This window comes from Phaenicophaeus curvirostris, chromosome 3, assembly GCF_032191515.1.
Source record: "Phaenicophaeus curvirostris isolate KB17595 chromosome 3, BPBGC_Pcur_1.0, whole genome shotgun sequence".
Classification (NCBI taxonomy): Eukaryota; Metazoa; Chordata; class Aves; order Cuculiformes; family Cuculidae; genus Phaenicophaeus; species Phaenicophaeus curvirostris.
This window is the reverse complement of record NC_091394.1, coordinates 17,756,835-17,779,094: the sequence shown is the minus strand read 5'-3', so window position 1 is coordinate 17,779,094 and position 22,260 is coordinate 17,756,835. Positions and strand designations below refer to the sequence as shown.

Genomic DNA, 22,260 nt, shown 5'->3' with positions numbered 1-22,260 from the left:
TTGTTGGACCACCCCTGCTGTCCTCTCTCCCTACATACATACTGTCCACTGGAACTCTACAAATTAATCAGACATTAAGACAAGATGGCAAGAAGAGCTATCACAGTAACTATTCTTAAGTCTGTCCCTCTACTGCAGGTAAGCACATGCCTTACACCTGCAAATTTAACCACGTTAAAAAAAGCAACATTTATCAAGACAAGGTATGTCATATACTCTATCACCTCTATCTGTGAACAGGGAAGTACAACAGTTCCTGCTAATAAGCCGAAATTCACAGTCTCTGACTAACAGGAAGGAAGGCTAGACGGTGCTAACTTCATTAAACAGGTTGAGTTCAAGTACTAAGCCGCATTTACTGCAGAGCAAGTAATAGTTCCAAAGTCAGTGTTGATCTTGTACTCATTCAACAGAATGATAGGAATAATGAGTATTAGTCCTATCAGCCATATTATATACTACTCTCACAGTGTAAGCAGTCATTAAAAACTACTGAACACATAATACCTGAAAAGACACATTCCAAGAAACACTTGGGGTACTGCTCAGCATATCCCCTAGCTTCTGGGGGCAGAATGGTGGGCAGATCAAGCTCTGACATTATGATGAAAGTGTGTTATAAAGCCTGAACAGCTACAGCTAAAATTTCAAGAACAGACTGAACGAACACACTGTAAATGCTAAAAAGTTAAGAGACAACTGTATTCTCCAAAAAGAGACCACGCAGGTACCTTGTTCACCTTGACATGACTGCATAATCTTGAAGTCAGAACTCTCCAGTAATCTTGTCATAGAAATCCAAAGAACACTATCACCAGAAACACTGAGGTAAGACATATGATATTTCTTAGACCCAAGCTTCTAACGGACTACTTCAAGATTCCGTGCTGGACTGGATCTGAGATCCTATACCCATCAGGTTAACAGAAAAGAGCTTTAAAACTTTCCTATGAACCATTACATCTGTTACTGATACACTGGTATCACTGTCACATTAAATGCTATAAGTTATTTGGCAAAAGAGTATCAAAACTGAAGAGTATATTTAGCACCAGGAATTATACCAAAACAAAATGGGACTGTAAACCCAAACCTGATTATTTTTCACTTGGCAGAGACTATTGATCAGGCAGCAGATATTCCCCAGCACCACTCTACGACTTCCTGAGCTAATAAAAAAAGCAGCTTTCCACAATGCTTAAGCAACAAGAGATCCAGATCACCAGTTACAGAGTGCAGGTCCAGGAAAAAAAAAAAAAAAAAAAAAACACCTGAAAAAATGGTCTTTTCAAAAGGAATTTGATCATTGCTTAGGTTCTCCAACTGATATGCACAACTAGCCAGAACAAGCAGAAATCTGGGGGTAAGCATAGCTCATTTCATCTGGTTTCAGATTCTCGTAACAATCACTTAACTCAGTATGAAGGTTAAAATGAGATTTCCTAACACCAGAGGCTTATTTTCTGTTGTGCAGCAGTTTGACTCATGCTCCCATAGAGTATAAACTGACACACACTGCATGGCTCTTGATGGCAAATGGCATCTTCCATTATTCACTTCAACATTTGCTGGATCACGTGGGAATGTATATAATTCTGCAACTTACCTGTTTGCATGAGTAAGAATACATACTGCCTTTTTGTCAGTGCAGCACAAGTTATTTTAAATATTTCCACAGCAGAACACTTCAATGAGAAAAGACTTACTACATAGATAAGTTTGATAATTAACAGTATCCAGAAAAATGTATGCACAGTCAAATACATTCCAATGATCAGAATTCCTGTATCCAGAGGTTTATTTCCATGTGTCCTCATTTTGCTCCTGATCACTAATACTTATATTCTCCACAGAGCTGAGATAACAGGGCAGGAACTTAAATACTCAGTATTTTGCAAGGATGCGCCAGTGACAACATCAGGGCTCTTTATTGACATGTATAGTAGGACAAGCCCATAAATTGAACAGCTATCTCACTAATAGTAACAGTAATACCAGAAGACAGATCTGTCTTCAATAGTCTTTGATCCAAAATTTAGTGGTCCTTATGAAAGCTTTCTTCTATGACCAAGTTTTCACAGTTAGCTAAGACACTTACGAAAGACAGCACAACTAGCACAAAGCGTTCTGCAAATAGTTTTAGTGCCCTGGAAAATCCATAAAAGGATATTTTAGTACAAATCATGATTTTGCTGCATTAGAGGAAGTTGTTAGTTTTGGGCTGGGTAAACAGATGCTAAGAAGCTTGTCCGCTTGCAAGCTAATCCTGGATCTGCAGAAACAAATGTGCTCATCCTCCTGAATTTCAGGTTGTGTACTGAGGGAAAGCACAGGCATCTAAAATATGAGGGAAAAAGAGAAAGCTGTTCTTGAAGGAGGCAGTTCTCTTGTTCCTCAGACATACACAAGTTCTCATCTTCAAAAGGTATGGTCTCCAGAGAAAGAAAAGCTGTGGCAGGATTGGAAAGAACTCAGGGTTGTAACTTTAAGCTCTTATATCCCTACACTTTCACTTCTCTGAATACATATAGAGGTTGAGAGGCTGACTTCTAACATTAGCTCTGGCTTATGCCAATCTTGTCTCCAGAAAAAACTGCTCCTATTTATTTTTCTATTCTGACACCTGTTCCCCTACTGCTGGAAGAAATCTGTAATCACTGCTGTCTCCGAAGTGCCCATAAATCCAAGACACCAGGAGCTTCGTCTATCCAACTGCTGAGTCATTTTTACAGAATACAAGGCAAAATCCGTAATGCTGCCAGAACTTAAAGGAAGCAAAGCTTTAAAAACATACAAATATGCTGTATTACAACCAAGATTCCAGGATCCCTATGAGCAATACTGCACTGCTTTGATAATGCTTGTATACTTAATATATACTGCCAATATTACTGCCAGGATATACCAACAAATACATGCAAGGCCTCCTGACTTATGGCCGCTGTACAGTGATGTGATGACTTCCGAATATCTCTGTGCTGGAGTGGACAGCACTGAAGTACACAGGGAGGCAATATGACCAAGTCAACTCACAAGCTGCCAAGCCTATTTCCTCTTCCTCAACATACATAACTTGACTTCTATTATTAGTAGTCAGATTGCAAAAATCACGGTGGAACTGGTTGTTATTACCAGTGAAACTTCATCAGTAAACCAAAACACAAATGCACTATCAAGTCCCTCTAATTTGACAGCTGGGATCTTGTAGTTGATACGTAGCAAAAGATATTCTCCAGTCATGCAAAATGCATCTCCAGAAACAGTGACCTTTTGTGCAAGGTTAACAGTGACATCACAGAGACAAATATTTTGCTATTAAAATTAAACCTTAATTATTGGGAAGAGATTAGCAAATTGTCAACCTAGGCTCTTGCAGTCTCCTGAGTTTTCTTCATAATCTGTATCTTGTTTTCAGACTTCAGTATAAGAGAACTTCAGAAGATTTAACTTTAAATGAATACAGAATCGTTCCTGAAGAACAACCCCTCCACAAGACCAGAGCTAGGACATTATATAACACTGTAGTGATGAGATGCACCATATTCATATTCCCTTGTTCTGAAGCTGGTACCAAAGTTGACTGCATCATACCTGTTCACAGCACACCAGAAGTTCTGGCACAAATACCATTTCTAACACACTCTAGATGTTCCTTTGCTAGAACCTGGGCATAGTATTATGCCAGATCACACCAATGATACTCTCTTTAACTCTGGCACAACAAGCTTATCTTCCTGAATCGGATGCAACTCAGGACTACTCAACCAGAACTTGCTCATCCTCACTTATCTATGCGTGAGTAGGATTAACTCATCAGTTATTTCTCAGAAGTCTGCCATTCCAAATTCTAAATCAAGATAACATGCTGACAGTCTACTATGGACATAATACCAATTAATAAACAGGGCTTAAACTAGGGCTTGTCACAAGCACATGGGCATAAGGCTGTTTATTTTGTTAAAACAGGTAGTATTTCCATTCACTTTGTGGACACCCAAACCAATTTTAAATCTTTCTTGTTGAGAGCTTCCTTTTCACTTTCAATTAATTTCTCTGGCATCAGGAAATGAAGTTTCATCTTCAACACTGGGCAAAAAGGGACTAAGGGGAGGTCATAACTACTCACCGCCCGCTATTTTCAAAGTGCACAGTACTAAGCAAATGTTTGCTTTTTTCATAAAACTTTACATCGGTATCTTTCTCACTGACATACTCAAACCAGAAGCAGGGCTAGCAGTACCACTAGCAAGAACCTTGCTGTGCTTTTTCCATTAGCGAGATGGTACAACTAAAGCATATATCATATTTACTGGAAGCAGAGTGAGAAGACAATTCAACACAAAATTCAGTAGTGTAAAGGAATTACAGAAAGTAACCAGAACATATAAAGAAAGCACTTGTCCCTCCAAAGTTTTTATTGAATACAATTCCCAACTTTTAATTCCATATTTGACTAGTTGATGAAAGCAAGTAAGAAACAGGTACTTGGACCTCTCTTGGCATCATCCAATTATTCACTGTTGTGGTTAACTGGAAATTACATCTTGTTCCACTCAATATCTCTTCCTAGCACAGAATGCTTCAGTAGGTTTACAGTGAGCACCTCATGCCATGCAATGCAATTTTGTGGTTTATAATCTGCACTGACCAATTCCATGTTGATTTAACATCATCCTGAGACAAAAACACCTTATAGAATATTAAGAGTCTGGGAACATACCTAAAGAGACTACAGCCACCTCTTCCAGGAAGTTACAATAAAGCCCACGAATTACTTTCAAGCTGTACTTTCAAACAAGGAAGCTGACAGCAAGACTTTACGTAGGAGGGCCCATTATCATTAAAACCTGAACTGACTGCTTGGCTGGAAGTAGTTAAGTAATATTATTCACCTTCATAGCAAGGTATCATTCATGTTCATGTTCAATTTGGGGTGTGGGGAATAAGGACCAGAACTTTACAATGAGTGATTTTGCTTGATGGGAAGACTTATGAAGACATATTTCTATTCTTCTGCTTAATTAGCTACTGTTAACTTGTGTTTCTATATTTTATTATATCTCACTACTACCATAAAGGGTACCAACGACTCAGGATGGAATTAAGACCCATTTAATTTAATGGAAAAAAATACTTGATTTCAGTAATTCTTCTGAGTGGGGGAAACTATTAATTTGCTGTAGCAGCTTAAGGACAGTACCACATGAACTGCTGTTGCATCACTTGAGGCTCTGAAGAGTATGACAAACTCTGCTTCTTATTAGAACCCATTAAAAGAAAAAGCTTACAATGTCACTGCCGGAGAGTGATGATACAGAAGAGGCAGATGAGCCAGAGGATAACTGTTGCGTATTACCCAATGACAAAGTCAAGTGTTGGTTGTAAGATGTTTCACAGTCTCTGTTCTGCTGCTGTTCTCCATTGCACGGAGATATCTGGTCTCTTACTTTCAACCTATTATCTGTTAACAGAAAACATAAGCATCATTTAAGAGCACAGAATACAAACAACATGGGTCTTGAGGTCTAAGAGCAGCTGCAGTTTAACAAGCTAATAGAAAAACAGTCTCAGAAAAAAACTAGTCTTGTGTTAGATAGTTACAAATTCCTTTTATTTTTTTCCTATGTATCTGAAGGTGATTAATTTTAAGGCACGAATATTTTGAATTACATCAAATTCAAGAAAAATATTTAAGTTGGTTTCAAAGATTCCTGCTATACCTACCAAGTTCAGGTGATAAATTAATTTTGCTCCCCCACTTCTTTTTAATCCAGGCCCTGTAGTCAATCACTTCTTGGGTCACTTTGATGATTCTACCTAATGTGCTAAGAAAATTTTTCAATTGAGTATTAAACAGAGAGTGTTGGTTACATATTTACAAGCATTTCAACAAGCATTCAAATTATGCCAAAAGTCAGTTTAAGATATCCCTAACCAAGGAAGCCTTTTGAACTTTCATCTCCTCAGTGCACCATTTAATCCACTGAAGCATCACAGTTTTTAAATTAGTATATTACTCATCTTCTATCACACTAACATGCAAGCACTGACACATAGGTAATATTTTTGCTTTGTATTTCTAAATGCAGTTAATCTTAATTATCAAGAATGTACATGCAGATAACAGCACACTTGATAAAATTTACAGGTACTTGCATTCCTTCACATAGAAAATATTTCCTTCCACAGGAAATATTTTTTTCCACAGAATCTGGATTAGAACAGTTATGGGATGCACTGAAGAAATTAATATCCCAGCTCCTCCTACTTACAGATTTACAATACAACTTAAAAGGTGTAAGATGCCCAGAATTATAAAGGAAGTACCATGGATCGTGAGGTAGTGGAAACAAGAAACAGACTGGCTCCAAAACCAGAATCAGTTAGAATTTAAGAAAAATCATAACAGTAACCAGTTGACAGAAAAAGCCTATCTGGTCCTGCTGAACAGTGACCAGTTATCAACAAGTACAAAGTAATATTTTTCCAACATACCTTCCCATTTAGCTATTTGAACTGTATTTCTTGAGCAGGAGTTGTGTCCTTGTTAGAGAGCTAAACTTTCAAGCTTTCAGGGACAAGTGGCTGCAGCACTAACTATAAACTCCATGCTCAAATACATGAAAGACTGACTAGTGTACAAAAATGGGGTATGAAAAGTTACTGTCTTGGAAAAGGTAATGTGATTTGAGCTTTGAAAATCTTCCAACAGTTACAATAAAGCTTCTTTTGTATTTCACATCATAAAGGTACATTGCATCTGTCGTGGAATTTTCTTTTGGTTTAGGTGTATAACAGGAAGGGAGGACATAAATACCCAAAATTTATTTAGACCATCTTTATTAGGTCATTTCATAGTAACACATACAAAAGGAGCAATAATTCTCCAACTGGCTTAGGAATTACTATTTCATACAAGACCAAATACCACATGTTCAGTCTTCCAACTTTAAGACATGTCAGTCTGTTAGTACTGAAAAAGGCAGTTCAGCATTTCAAGCAAATATTGAATCCAATAGTATCATATAAGTCTAATAGCTACAGAAGGGCCTCAGGGACCAAGTGAACATCATCCATCATTCTATTTACATGTTGTAGATAAAATTCTGCATGTTGGAAAATAAAAGCTTTATTTTTACATGCAGAATTAAAGGTGTGATTGCTGCCACTCAGCAGCTAAGGACCTGGGTTATAATAAGTAATTATTTGGAAATCCTTGTTCAATAGCTAAGCAGAGCACGTTAAGAAAGGAACAAATAAAACACAGAATAGTATTTCGTCAAGTTATACTCCCTTGACATAGAATCATTTCAAATACTTGATGCAGTTCAAAAGGGAATTTTAGCCAGAGGAGAAAGAATTAAGACAGCGATGTCCCATTCCCAGAAGTGTTCGAGGCCAGGCTGGATGGAGCCTTGAGCAGCCTGGTCTGGTGGAAGGTGTCCCTGCCCATGGCAGGGGAGTTGGAACTAGATGATCTTTCAGGTCCTTTCCAACACAAACCATTCCATGATTCTATAAAAAATACTGCAGAGGTTCAGCTGTAGCCCTGAAGTTTAAGTTCTCAAAACAGCAATGCCAATATGGGACTACAACCTACACATGCTGGATCTCTCCAGAACTGGGATAGAGAAGGAAATCTTGCAGCTAAAAAGCATCATCTGAGAACACCTTCAGAAAGGTTTCAGCTCTTACTCTAAGATAACCTATAGCTTTCACAGCTAACTACCAGCTGGAATCTTAGAACCAGAGAATAAACAAGGATTAAATAACATAAGCTTTTATGGAAAAGGAGTTTAACAAGTCTGAATTACTTTCCCAGAAGTAAATCAATAGTCATGCCTTCATATATAGCAGAACAAAAATGAATGATATAGGATGTTTATCAGCTTGTGTGACTGATATACCAAAAATGCCTGCTATTATATAGGTTTAAAGTGTGAAAATACTGCTACAACCATAATTAAGGTAGAGCTGCAAATACAGAACCTGGGAATCTCTTCTCTCACTAGGTCCTTTTACAGAGAATAGAGAACAAATCCCCACACTCATTTTCGGTTGAAAGGTGAAAAATAAGAAACTCACTAAGTTATCTTGTCAGGAGTTCAAAGGTAGATCCATACTACATAGTTCACACATCAAAATTAAAAACATTCATTACGAGACATCAGAAACTGAAAGGTGATTAAGGCTATACTGCCATATACTTAATACAGCAGCAAAGAGAGAAAGCATAATCAAACTAGATACTGCTCTCAAAGAACATAATTTCATATCTATGCAAGTCAAGCACATCCACAAGGAAGGAGAACAAAATTTTTAAAATAAACATTTAGAGATTGTGCTTATATCTGTTATCAACATTGCAAATTCTTAGGAACAAAAAAAACCACTAATCTGCCCCACCATTAGTATAAGGAAATTCCATGGTTAAGCATTTCTTTTTTTTGGCTGAGGTAAGAATTTGTACAGATACGAGACATTCTTACAATTCTTCAAAGACGCTTGTTTGGAAAATGTGGAAAAATCACAATTAACTGGTTAATAAAATTAGATAGCTCTCCTATGAAAGATGTTCCTTTAAGGTTTTTCTCTTAATACTACCATATGGCAAAACCAGGAATAGGCTATTTACATACCTAATTTATTTTACAGTAAGAGCTTAGAGGGCCCTCAGTTCACAGGAATGCTTTCTAGCTGTCATTACAGCACAACTAAACTGCTAATTAATCTTAAAATCATTCTTAAACAGCTCAGATTGCTGACATAAGATTCAGTACAATCAAATATCTAAAGCTCCAGCCAAGCTCCACATGAACAAGCAAGTACCAGAGCAGGAAAAATCAACATGTCTGTGAAAGAACAGTCAAAATAACTGTTCAATAGGCCTTAACTAAACTTATGACTATCCCCCTGATATTAGAAGGGCAATGTAATCTAAACACAGACTAAGGAGCACCTGAGAAGGATCTGCTTGAAAACAAGGATTGAAAATAAACAAATAAGCTAAAACCTTTACCCAGACAAACACTCTGTGTAAGAAAAGCTGATACTGCCGATACTTCTTAAGAGACAGCTGCATTCTAGTGACAGCCACCCACCATTCAAGAGGTGAAGCAACAGAAGGACTGTTTCAGATAACACACTTAAGCTTTTTGTGTCAGCAGATCTAGCAGACATATTTAACATTCCATTTGACAGCTCCCATAGCTCCCACAACTACCTTGTCCAACTAAGGGCAACTCAAACCAAACATACAGACCCGTCAGCACACAGGTCAGTTAAACTGTACACTAGGAAAGAGATTAAACAGCTTTCAAGCTCAGAGATGGAAAATACACTTCATAGACAGCCCAGACTATTGTTGTTTTGAATATTATGACATGTAAACAACAACCCCAGACATGCAGTAGCAAAACCATGGCAAGGTTTGCTCAAAGTCTGACCTGCTGGAATGAAAGTCCCTTTCCCTCATCCACTCACACCACGCGTCTGGTACCAATAATGAGGAACTTGCGACCAATCTGCAACTCTAGCAAATCAAGAAAGATTTCAGAAGTCTAAGTTAAACTGGAAGAGCACATCACAGCAGAACAAGTCTTCCATTCCTCATTTTATATGACTCCTTCTGCCTCCCAAATGTGGCTACACTGCTGTTTAGAGATGCTGTCTGAGTGTACATTTGTATATGAACCATGTGACAGACCAAAATGTAAGACAACATCCTGATCTACAGATAGACATATTAATATAAGGATTTGTCTGTCACATCCAGATCAGTATAACTTATTGCTGTCAAATGGTACAATACAACTTTCCACCTTGCCCCAAAAGTGAACTCCTGCTGCTTCTCTTGCTTCTGACTGGTCCATCACACAGACAGAAGCTATACCAACTTCTTGACATGATAGAAGTGTTGATGGATTTGTTTTCAGTCAGATGAGACTCCATCTGACTCACCTTTTGCCCACAGGATCACTAGATCTGATCTAAGACAAGAGTCAGGAATACACAGACTGAGAAGGAAGAAGGCCAGCTGACAGTAACCCACAGATAGTAGCCCACAGACAGTTAGGCTAGCCGAAGTATAACGTGAAACTGCACCTTAACATTAAGACCATGGACACGGTAATAATAAATTCCGCACCATTTCAAAGAATGTAAATCAATGAGCAAGAGTGTTACCAAACACCTGCTAAGTCTTCCCATCATTTATCAAGAAACATAATAAAACTCCAAAAATGGTCACTAACCTGAAACTTCGTGTTCAAAGAGCAGCAACAAAGCTACTGAAGGAGCTGGAGAACAAGTGCTATGAGGACCAGCTGAGGGAACTGGGGTCTAGTCTGGAGAAAAAGAGGCTGAGGAGGCATTAGTGTTCTTAACTATATGAAAGGAGGTTGTAGCAAAGTGGGTGTTAGTGTCTCTTCTGAAGTAAGAAGAAATAGAAAAGGAAATGACCTCAAGTTGTGTCGGGGAGGTTTAGACTAGATATTAGGAAACATTTATTCACCTAAAGGCTTGTCAAGCACTGGAACAGATGGCCCAGGGAAGTGGTGAAGTCACCACCCCGGGGGTATTTAGAAGATGTGTGGCTATGGGCAAAGACTGTACTAAAACTGTTCAAAGCACATACCCGACACTGACCCTTTAGCAAGAGCTATCGTGTCTATATCTATAAGTTACAGATAAACACATGCTCCCTGTGGACCCAAATATTAACAAATCAATGTGACTCCAGCCAAGATGATTGAAGACCACAGCACCAAACTTCACCTTGTGTACATATTGTATAGATTCATTTTCCCACTAGGAAAATCCCTCTTTCCAAGATGATGGGAATGTGCTTGCTCTAACAAAATCTACTGAACTGTCTATCAAGCTCTCCTGAGCTACTCTTGAAAAAGGATGAGTCAGACACTGGGGACAAAACAGAGATACAGTACTTTCTGTAGCTGTAAGAATTAACTCCAGGATTCAGCCTGTTACTGTTTCCACTCAGAAAGAAGATAGCTTTCAACTCCCACTACACTCCAGATGTTATATTTGGAAGCATGAATGAAGATGCTGTTAAGAGTGATTTGCATCTATCCCTTACTATTCTATGAGTCTTGTTACTATAGAACATGGACATGTAAAAGGCCTATGCTGAAGGACCAAAATCTGACTTTTTCACATTGGGAACACCAGAAGCAGCTGTTGCCTAGAAAGCCTTAAATTAACTTAGGCTTGTGCTCCTTCAAGTTGGGCTGACCCTGAAAAACAGCAGTAACAACAATCACTCAAAGATTTGAAATCTACTGAGATTGTCTACTAGGAAACATGACTTTCTACACAGAAATTTTCCCTGGAACAAGCTGATATGAATTCAAATCCACCAGGCAGTTCAAGAATAAACCCTTCTACCCCAATTATGACAAAATGGAATAAACTGAAGTCAGCCTGTAGAGCTCAGCCTTCTGCAAGTTCCAACACTTTCAAGTACTCTTTACTTAGTCTCTGTTGATCCTTCTAGTACAATGCCACAGCTAGTCACTGCTTCTAAAGGGAGCCCATACTTTACTGTTTAGCCTACCACTAACAAGCCTAGAAAAGGGTAAAAACATGGATCAGGACAAATGGCCTCTGGATAGCTAAGGCTTTAGGTCAGGCCACCAGAAAAGTCTCTATACCGAGCCTGGATGACTCTGCCCAACAGGCGAAAGAAGGATTTGAAACAGACCTGAATTGCCCAAGCACATCACGTTTAACTAAAAACTCTGAGTGAACACGGACTGCTGTTAAGGTTCTGCAACAAATTGTTACCAAACAGCACATCATTGACCTACAGGTCCTTCAGCATTGACAAGACTGGTACTGGGGGAACCACTTGCATACAAGAGTTCATATTAAATGCTATTCCTCTTGCAACACCACTCTGTTTGATGTATTATCAAGCCACTGGTATGAGAAGTTGAGACTCATGCATCCCTGACAGACAGGCCAGAACTAGCAGAAAGAAGTGTCAGATGTACAACACCAGAACACCGCTGCTGGGACCTCTCCCCACATTTTAAGTTGTGACAAAATCCAAACATTTTCCCAAACACTGTAAGTAGTATAAATGTGAAGTGCACATATGGACAAAATCTGAAGCTTACATTAAATGCATTTTACAAATATACTTTTTGATGTCTGTAACAAACAGAAGTACCTCAAATGAGAATGACTATATCCTTGGAGAACCATCTTAAAACAACAGTATCAAATGCCAGTGTGTAACATTATATACTGCTCTTCCTATATCTCCATCACATGCAAAAAAGCAGCCTCCACCTTTGTGAATTTAATACCACAGAAAACCTAGAGATTCACTGGTACTTTTAAAATACTGTCAGTTTTAACTGCAGAAGTGAAAGAGACTGCATCCACTTTGTGGTAAACTTACTATAGGAGAACTATTTCACCTTGCAATTACACTAACACCGGAAGTTAGCAGCTTAACTAGAATTTGAAATTGAATCTAGACAGCTTATGCAACTTGTTACACCTATTACTCCTTGCAATTAGCTGGGGAGCTCAAAGTCATTGGGATTCTAGGGAAGTCGCAGGGAAGACATCCTCCAATCTAGCCCCAGTCTGTACTAAAGGTTAGAATAACCTGCTAGAGCAGACACATAAATGAAAACACAATATGGCTGACATGCATTCATCTTCTTTCTCCTCCCCCTTTCAAAAAGCAGAAAGCTTGCAAAGATGGGAGCTAACAAAGTACTAGCTGTACAGTGTTTCTATGAGAGACATTAAGAACTGCATTAAAAATGGCACATTTAGAAGTACGCTAATTTTAATGACAGTTCTGACATTTCGGTCAAACTGAACTGATTCTTCTAATAGCTAAATTACCTATTAAGTCTTTTAACAGCTTATGGGAGCATGTATTAAAAAACTAGGAGAATTTCTAGCCTTGTTGTCTAGTTTTGAGTCTAAACAGGCAGCTTTATCATACTCACTTCTTTCTGCCATAGCACAGACATACATCGTATCAAGCATTAAACCCACAGAACTTCCCTTGAAATACTTTAAACAGAATGTTTGATGTAAGACCAATTATCTTCTGGCTCCCTTCCACACCAAGAACCTCACATGAGACTCATCCTGGTTTTTGTCATCCTGTCTTCATTTCAAAGTTGCACGTTGACGTATCACACTCTCATAACACTGGGGAGCCTAAGTTTCTGGGCAGATTTCAATACAGCCGCAGTTAAACAGTAAATAACAACAACACTCCTTTTATTGATTATACCCAAACATTCCTAATTGATTACACAAACAAATGGACATTCAAAAAGTGGACTAATTACCTCTCAGAATCTCTATTTGGATATGATCTTGCAAGTGGTGATACTGCATGGCTAAGAACAATGTAGGCATAATCAAAAACTTGTTTCACTTGCATGGCACCGTAAGAACTTCTGCCAACGTCGTTTCCTGCAATAATGTGACAGTCATCAGATCATCTTTTTTTAATGTCAGTAACCAGAAAATTTTTTATACTTAAAGCTCAGAAGCCTTAACAATATAGCTTAACTCTGTTTAAATTGGTTAGCCCATCCTATTCGTATCAAGAAAAACTAAGCATGCCTATCTCAAAGAAACTAACCTTACAAATCACACTTAATATTATGCATTCAATTTACCATTTTTAAAATACCAATGAATCAGCATCCAAAAGAAACAGAAAATAGAGATCAGCTTAAAGCTTTTATAGCTGCCTTTTAAGAGGGAACCTACCAAACTTAAAGCAACATGTCTCACTTACCAGTATAGTTTCTGCAGGGCAAATTCAGCTTAAAATTCCACTTGTGCGGCCACGTTATCTTCATAGGGCCCAGCATACTTAGATCAACCCCTACTTAACCTTATCAAAACTACAGATTATTAATCAGCCCATACACAGTATTTATATCCTCACTATGAATCGATTTCAGAAGTTTGCACAGCATTGTTTTTTGATCAGAGACATTTCTTGACTGTCCCTCTTTAAGCATAAGTGACATTTACAGCAGAACTCCTGGCAAATCCAGTGCCACATGTAAAGAACCGCAGAAGTTAAGAACATGCTAAAGCTTCTCTATCAGTGACAAAGTACAAGCATTGGTCTCTTATTTGACACCTAGAAAGATCTTGCTAGTACTAGCAAAAAAACATTTAGTGGTGAAGGAGTTGTAGATATATTTGGCACCAGACACCAAAGCTTCACTGTCACCACTCATTTTAAGAAACACAAAGAAAACTTCCTTCAAATTGCATGTTAAAAAATCAGACTAGATCATGAGTGGGTAGAGAGCTGCTTAAAGTAAAAGGTTCCCTCCTTCAGAATGATGCTTAAAATGCTGTGAGTGGAAAGTGATGAACCACTGAATGTGTTTATTTTAAGCTTGAAAATCGGATTGGGGCCCATGAACAGGTTTTAATGAAAGGTCTGCTTCGAAAATTGATGGGTTAAAGGATAGAATCTATCCTTTGGAGGACTGAATGATCCTGAATTAGGCTTTAGAGGAACCCTTCACTCACTTAAGTATTTTGTCCAGCAAGCCATTATAGACAAAGATGCTGAGGTATGCCACCCAGAAGAAAAAAAAAAAAAAACAGTCTTGGCTTTACTATTTAACTTTTTAGTCCTTCAGTATTCTCCAGCCATAACCCACTTTAACAGGAAAGCATAATCAGTTAAAACAGACTGGCAACAGAAGAATACATGGGAAACAATTTCTTCAGTAATTTATATGGGCAAATAAAAGCTGATGAAGAAATGCATCACGTTTATTAAAGTAACCGAATATCTTGTTCTGAATGCACTGCTGCAGTATCCTGCACCTAATACGTTCAGAATTACAGAAGCCTCTCTAAATGGCACATCTGCAAATGGATTCCATCCTGAAGTAGAAGGAGAGACCAATGTGGGCCTGGGACAGAAAACCTAGGAAGAAACACATTGTAGTCAAGTTCAGAGCTGCACTACAAAGTGGCAGAGGACTTCACAAAGGATTTCGTCCAAAGGCAGCTGAATGGAGACTGAAGTATTTCACTGGTAAAGAAATCAGACCATAAAAAGGTAATTGTACTAGAAAAAAAAGATTAATTCAGTACAGGTTTTCCAGGGGCAGGACACACTGTTGCATCCTGCAACAGCGCTACCTTCCACATAACAACATGCTAAACATACATGCAAAACATAATTAAATTGAGAAGCAATACAAAACTGGAATATATTCAAGTGGCTAAACACACACAATTGCACCTACCACTAAATTTGAGTCCCTCTATAGTTGGGCTCTGATCTTAAGGGCTTTTTCCAACGTAAACGATTCTATGATTCTATCAAGTCACATAAGAATTAAGAATACGCAATCAAATTACATTAGTTCAGTCTAATCTGCTACTTAATGCAGCTACATTTGACATGCATCCTACATGGAGTTATACCAAAATGATACTGATGCTACAAACTGTCAGTTACTCTCTTAATCAGTTGTTGCCACCTTCCCCATCATGCCAGCAAGCCTTCCCTAATCCACTTAGGGCAACCCCCACCAAAGTTCTGTATGAGTCTTGATTGAAGTAGACTTGAGAACAGAGGCACGATAGTGCATGCCATATAGCATTCCAAGGTTACTGGATTGCCTCATTCTGTTCATAAAAATGTCTGAATAAAAAGTCTTATTCAATTATACAGTATGCAAAGCTTCTGACTTGTGCTGCAGCTGGAAAGTAGGTATGGAAGCCAAAATACTAAGTGAGCTGCCGTGAACTGTACCAGTCAAGCCCATATAGAGGTGGCCCTTACCCAATCCAGAATGCAATGTATTAAAGAAGCCAGAAGATCACATATTTGCCCTTGCTGTCCTGAATAAATTTTCTTCTGAGAGATTATTCCTATTAATATATGCCATCTTACGTATCTGAGCGTCCTTCTTTTGTTCACAATCTACAGCCTAAACAGTCAAAGCAGCTAACCCAAGTGCACTCTTTAAAAAAATCATAGAGACGTCAATCCTCAGATGTACATCAGTAGATAACAATGCTGTGTGATTTCATGTATAATTCAATACTCATTTTTCTTACAAAGCCTTCATCTCTAAAGGAGCTAGTGAGTGATGAAAATCAGTATTATCACTCCATCAGGTAGCCTTCCACTACCTGAAGCTGTTTTAAGAACATGGTCTAGAAACATAAAGGTAAGACCACAAGCTAGGACCGAAGCAGATCTTCTTACATTATTATTTAGTATACACTTTTCTGCAACATTCAGCCTTAAAGAGGTTCTTTCAGATGCTAATATCAATGTGTTTGTGTATTTTACAAATACATATCTTTTATATGCACACATATATTTGCGGGTTATAATGACAAACAGCAGATATTGAAAGGGTGCAATGAATAACTTCAGGAAGCCACTATGGCTAGAATAGATAATCCCAACAGCCACTGCCAGTATCAAATCTAATTATTTCCTGTATTTGTAATCTATCAAGATGCAGAAAGAAGCAACACAAAGCATAATTAGTTCTGCAAGTTAGAGAGTCTCTTTTCAAAGAGAACACACAGAATTTAAAGTTTAGAACTTTTGTTAGCGCCCATAGCAATTCAGAACAAAGACCAACCTTTCTCATTAAGAGACATCAGTACAGGTAAAACCCCAAGTCTTAAACTGGGATTTAGCTACCCTTGCCACTGCTAATTTGAACCAAGATTAAAATCATTCCTGTTCTGAGCATCAGAATTGACTGACGAACTTTGTTGGGGAAGCTTATTATCCTATGCTTTTGTGAATCAGATGGCTATATCAACCTGCTTAATAAACACCAAGGTATTTTTACAACCACAGATTAAACAAAACATTTGTCACCTGCAACTAGTCACGTCTTTCAAGGCAGGATTCTGCTAGATGAACTCCATAAAAACCTCTCCTAGGAGGTCTGTACATCTATCCTGCTTCAACATGTTCCTGTGAACAGACTTCTGAATGCAGTTCTCCTAAGCGAATGCTTTCACTTTTTACACGAAGAAAGGACAACTGCTTCAAGAAACTGAAATGGTGGCAGGTACAATGTTTATAGAAACTCTCTTCTTTGAATGTTTCTAAGGGAAAGATTTTCATCTTATTACCCTGTTCTAGGATACTAACTCCAAATGAAGAATTTTATGCTATGTATGAAGATTAAGTGTAAACTACCACTTTAAAATGTATCACCAGCTAGACCAGTCTGATATCTCAAAGCCAGATTTAAACAAACTTCCCCCTTCAGGTGTAGACATTTGACATCTTAGTTTGAATTTTGGTCCTCAAATCACAGAAATTATAATCCTCTAGCACCATTAATAGGTCTCTGAGAACCTCAGAGGGAACCCTACAGCAACTAGAAGAATCTGATTAAAACCCACTACAACCAAAACAGCAACACAATAGGCTGTTCCTTCCAGATCTAGGAATTAACCTGTTCCTTCCAGATCTAGGAATTAACATAAGGTACTGAACAGGTAGAACTGACGTATTTTATCCTTCTGATGACATCATTTACCTGTTGACCAGACCTTACCATTTCACACTGAAGTAAAAACAGTTCCTTCAGCTTCCCACTGAACTTAATCCTGCCTCCTACAAGACTGTTTAAAGCTATTCTTATGAGTTACACCTTTCAGCATCTTATTGCTGAACAAGTGCATACACTTACACAACAGACTTTTACAGTACCTGAATAGCCTTGAGAAACTGAAAGGTTTTTTCATCCCTGTAATTTTTTTTGTCTGATTTCTGGATTAAGAAGTTATTTCGAAGTAGTCTTCCAAGGCTTAACCAGTATTTTAGAGAAAGCTGCGCTCAGGCTAAAAAATTACTGCAAAAATTAAAAACTTGCGCATATAGTACATAAACAAGTTTGAGGGATAAAACCTCTACAGCAGCTTATGCTAACTTAAGTTAAAAACCATCTGTGTCCACTCTTCACTAAAATACTTGTTCCCATTTTCTCCACATTGCTGGCACTGACCCTCACAGAGTTAGATATTGAATGGATCTGATCACAAATTAATCAAGCAGAGATGACTTTTCAACTGGGCAAAGACATGAACCCTTCAAAGAGTTTTTTTTGTTCTGGCACACTAGCAGCAACAGAATTAAACCAACAGAAATCTAGACATTATCTACATACATTTGGAAAGGTTCTTTTAGATACTATACGAAAATACATGATTAAGTCTAGATCCAAGTCTGTATTTGTGAGACCCAAAGAGTTCCATTTGTGAGATCCTTTTTGTTCTATAGAATTTTCCTCCTAGTTCCATCATAGGCAAGGTCTGAAACCCTGAAGTACTTGCCAGAAAATATCTCTATGGGACGCATTGGTCAGATACTTTCAAGTTACTGTCTGCTAATTTCCCTTGCCAAAACTTTCTCTCTTGCAAGAACTACATTACCTAAGACCACAGAACCTAATCTAAAACTCAAGTTCTTATCTACTATTTGATAGCATATGACTACATATCTTCTAAATTATAGCATAAATCTTCCAGAAGCAAAGAGCTAGGAGAAGCGCTTCAGAACCCCTACTGGTCTTGTAATTTATTTTTCTTCTCTGAAGAATCATCAAAGAGAAGATAAAAACCCCAAAATTTAACTATAAGCTCTGATTAAAACATTGTGCAGCATATGCCATGTCTTCTCTTTCAGCCCTCAGCAGACAGGAAGGAACAGAACTGGAGAACAATAAAGGTTTTTGACTCCTAAGAAATGTGGCTCACGCTGCTACTCAAACAGGTCTTCAGACAAATAAGCACACAGCTTCTGAAGAAAATCACAACAATGCAATGAAAGTTCTGCCAAATCATACCATGCCTGGCCAAGTGCAAGAGTCATTATGGACACAAACACAGGACTACAAACATATCAGAGACTTAATTAGACAAATGATTATCTGAGCTTGCAACCTGTTCTAGAGAACTATGAACATTAAACATATTGAGTATTTAGAAAGGTGCCAGACTTCAGCTCCTGATCCATGGTATTTGCTTTAGAAATGCTCTGCATAAGCAGTCTACCCAGAAAATGTGACAGTATGGTATTTGTGTGCCAATTACATTTTAGAATTACTAATGCTGAAGTCCAAATTAACAGAAAATTGACTTTGTTAAAAAACTGGTTTGGAATTTCAGCTACTTGTGACAGTCTAAATAGAATCCAAACTGAGTATTAGCTGGAAATTTTTTTCAGGAGCTTAGCCAAAATTAATCTTGATTACTTTGAAGGTTACTGAATCAAAACCAAATCATAAAGAAAAAAAAGTATATTTTAAGTTACTTTCAAAAGTAGATGCAAATAGAACTGGCATTCTCTAAAGGTCCCTGTGCAGCACAGGAAGGCAGTAATGCAAACCAGACTCTTCATACCAACACCATAATACAGCTACTCCCTTGCTACACATTCATGGATACACACGCATGTTTCTGTGCAGTCTCTAATGCACAACCTTGCAAGACATGCACCTCATCTGGGGTGTTTCTTTCCCATATGGTATAATTTATCTGAAGTACAACACCACACACTGTGGAGGGGAGACCTTACTGCTGTCTACAACTACCTGAAAGGAGGCTGTAGAGAGGAGGGAGCTGGCCTCTTCTCCCACGTGACAGGGGACAGAACAAGAGGGAATGGCCTCAAGCTCCGCCAGGGAAGGTTCAGGCTTGACATCAGGAAAAAAATTTTTCATGGAAAGAGTCATTGGGCATTGGAACATGCTGCCCAGGTTGGTGGTTGAGTCACCTTCCCTGGAGGTGTTTAAAGGACAGGTGCTGAGGGACATGGTTTAGTGATTGATAGGAATGGTTGGACTCGATGATCCTGTGGGTCTTTTCCAACCTAGTGATTCTGTGAAAAGCCTCCCCTTCCATTCTCATTCTCTGAAAATGAAAAGAGCTGTTTCTACTAACAAACCCTTTTCCAGGATTTCCTGGACCTCTATTTTTCATTACCCCTGATCACCGTTAGAGAATCTTATTATACAATTATACAATTCTTACTCTCCAGTGCATTCTGTATCTGCACTGGTTATGTGCAACCCAATTTATTCAGGCTATGAACCTTGGCAGGCTCCAGGTCCTTACTGCTTAGCCTATCTCCATAACTGTACCTCAACGACAGCAAAGTCGCTTCTCAGCACAGGTTAACTCATTTGACAGACTTTAGGGATTCTAATGTAAGCTGTGAGAGCTCAAGCTGAGCCAGAGCTCTGGAATATTGCAAGAAGCACACAGTCTTACCAGGCAGGAGAGGATCTTCAATACATAGCATGGATGGTCTGTATCCATTAGTCATGACTTTCATGATCTCTTCTTTGGCAATATAGGCACCTCCATTTTTTATTCTAATACCAGTTTTCAAGTAGTTAAAATTCCTTCCATAGAGTTCAAAAAATTCTATCAGAAGCATTCCAAGGTTTTCATCAGCTCTTCTGGCATCAATTCTTGGATGCAGCTGTAACACAAAACAGTTGTTAATTATTAGAAATCAATACTTTTCAGACCACAACAAAGTGCAACAAAAAGCTCTCAACTAAACAGCTGACTATAATCTCTTTACACAAGTCTGAATTGTGTCATTAATTCTCTTCATGTACTTAAACCACTTTCACACAACCAAGAGGGGGCAGCACTTCAGCAGTATCTGGAAGCCAAAGAACTCCTTTCCTCTTCCAGCTTTTTGAGGATTAGGAAATTCTTTTCCCTAGGCCAAAAAAAATGAATAAGTACTGCATACTACATTATGGCTTAGTTAGAAACAGAGTAAAAGCTGATTTTTCACAGAAAATCCATGAGTCTTCAATGTTTTCAGAACTGGGGGTAATCTATTTATCCCAACTGAAATACAGTTCTTTTCTCAATCTCATCACGTTATAGACGCTATGTATGATCTATTGTAATATTTCAATTAATAATTAACAACCACAGGATATGTAGGTTTTTCCATTATTGCAGCTGCTGAGACATACTAACATCATATTTGTACAAAGCTGACTGTAACAAAAATGTATTGAAAGTCATTATAACTCATTAGCAATTTAATCAGTTACCTGCAATATCTACAGTTTTAAGTATGTTAAATCCTAATCAAAATATAATTAAAAAACAACCTGATTTCATAATTTTAATAAACACTGAAATCAACTACTCTGCACGTTCAGCATCAGGAGTCTAGGAAGTAACAGACTTAAACTGCATCCTGGCAGATGTACAGACACCAGCAAGATGATTCAGGTCTTGGAACTGGCTGGCTGCCCAGGAAGGCAGCATAACTCACATCACAGGCTCTGGTACGCAATGCACAGCCCCTGTGCTATTCACAAGGCTCCTGCTGGCTGCTGTATCAGTTCACACAGTGAATAGAAGTTCTTAGAAGTTTGCGAGGTAGTCTATAAGAGCTGCCAACAATCAAACACCTAAAGCCATAACAATAAAGCTGCGCATTGATAGGGCAGTCTGAAGATGCAGCATCAGAACAGGGCCTAAGTACAGAAACCAGAATATTTTAACCAAAACAGACAAGAATAAGGAACAGACTTACCTGCAGGAAACTAATTGCCATTAAAATTAGGCTGTAAGAGCTAATTCCACCAGTAAAAACTTCATTCAAGTCCCTCTGAAGGAGGAACTGTTTTAATACTAAAATCAAGTAAGGCAGCAAAGAATATTTCTGCAAAGCAAAATAAGTCTCATCAATGACAACGTCAACATTCCAAAACAACAAATGAACTACTTAATCTCAAAACAAGAATATTCCATCTTCTAGTACAAAACTGCTATTCAATAGTGTGTTGTAAAGTGTTTCCCCAGGAAGAACTGAAACATGCATGTTTTTAATTTTAATTCTAGAAACAAAATAATATACTTCAACTGTTATTTGATAAAACAGTTTACATACCACATTTATTTCCCCATATCCCAACAGGAAGAAATTTATATCTTTCTCTCAGTGCAGTGTCACTCATTACCGTCAAAGTTTTCCACCTAAATAGTACTTTTATCACAGAGCATAAAAGTAAACTTTATTTTAAGTGCGTGATTACAGAACAATTGATTTTAGACTGTTTATCACTAAAATTCAAGGTAATCAAAACTTAAGGCTTGCTTTAAGAAGCAAAGTTTAGTACCTATCCACAATTCTAGATGTGACTGTAGAAGGCTTTTCAGTGTACAAGGTTATCCACACAGACACCTACCACTCAA

General features: G+C 38.1%; 1 protein-coding gene across 5 annotated transcripts in view; it reads right to left on the bottom strand.

The window, feature by feature from the left end:
* Positions 1-22,260, bottom strand: part of TENT4A (terminal nucleotidyltransferase 4A) — a 62,195-nt gene that overhangs the window by 19,900 nt on the left and 20,035 nt on the right. For 4 of the 5 annotated variants that reach the window (XM_069853460.1, XM_069853461.1, XM_069853462.1 and 1 more), the window contains exons 6-10: positions 21,599-21,727; positions 20,299-20,512; positions 13,344-13,470; positions 5,725-5,825; positions 5,289-5,461 (exon numbers count right to left, since the gene is read on the bottom strand). In XM_069853460.1, coding sequence (XP_069709561.1) covers positions 5,289-5,461; positions 5,725-5,825; positions 13,344-13,470; positions 20,299-20,512; positions 21,599-21,727 — 744 coding nt within the window. The remainder of the gene's footprint in view (positions 1-5,288; positions 5,462-5,724; positions 5,826-13,343; positions 13,471-20,298; positions 20,513-21,598; positions 21,728-22,260) is intronic. The other variant, XM_069853465.1, reaches the window with a different exon arrangement.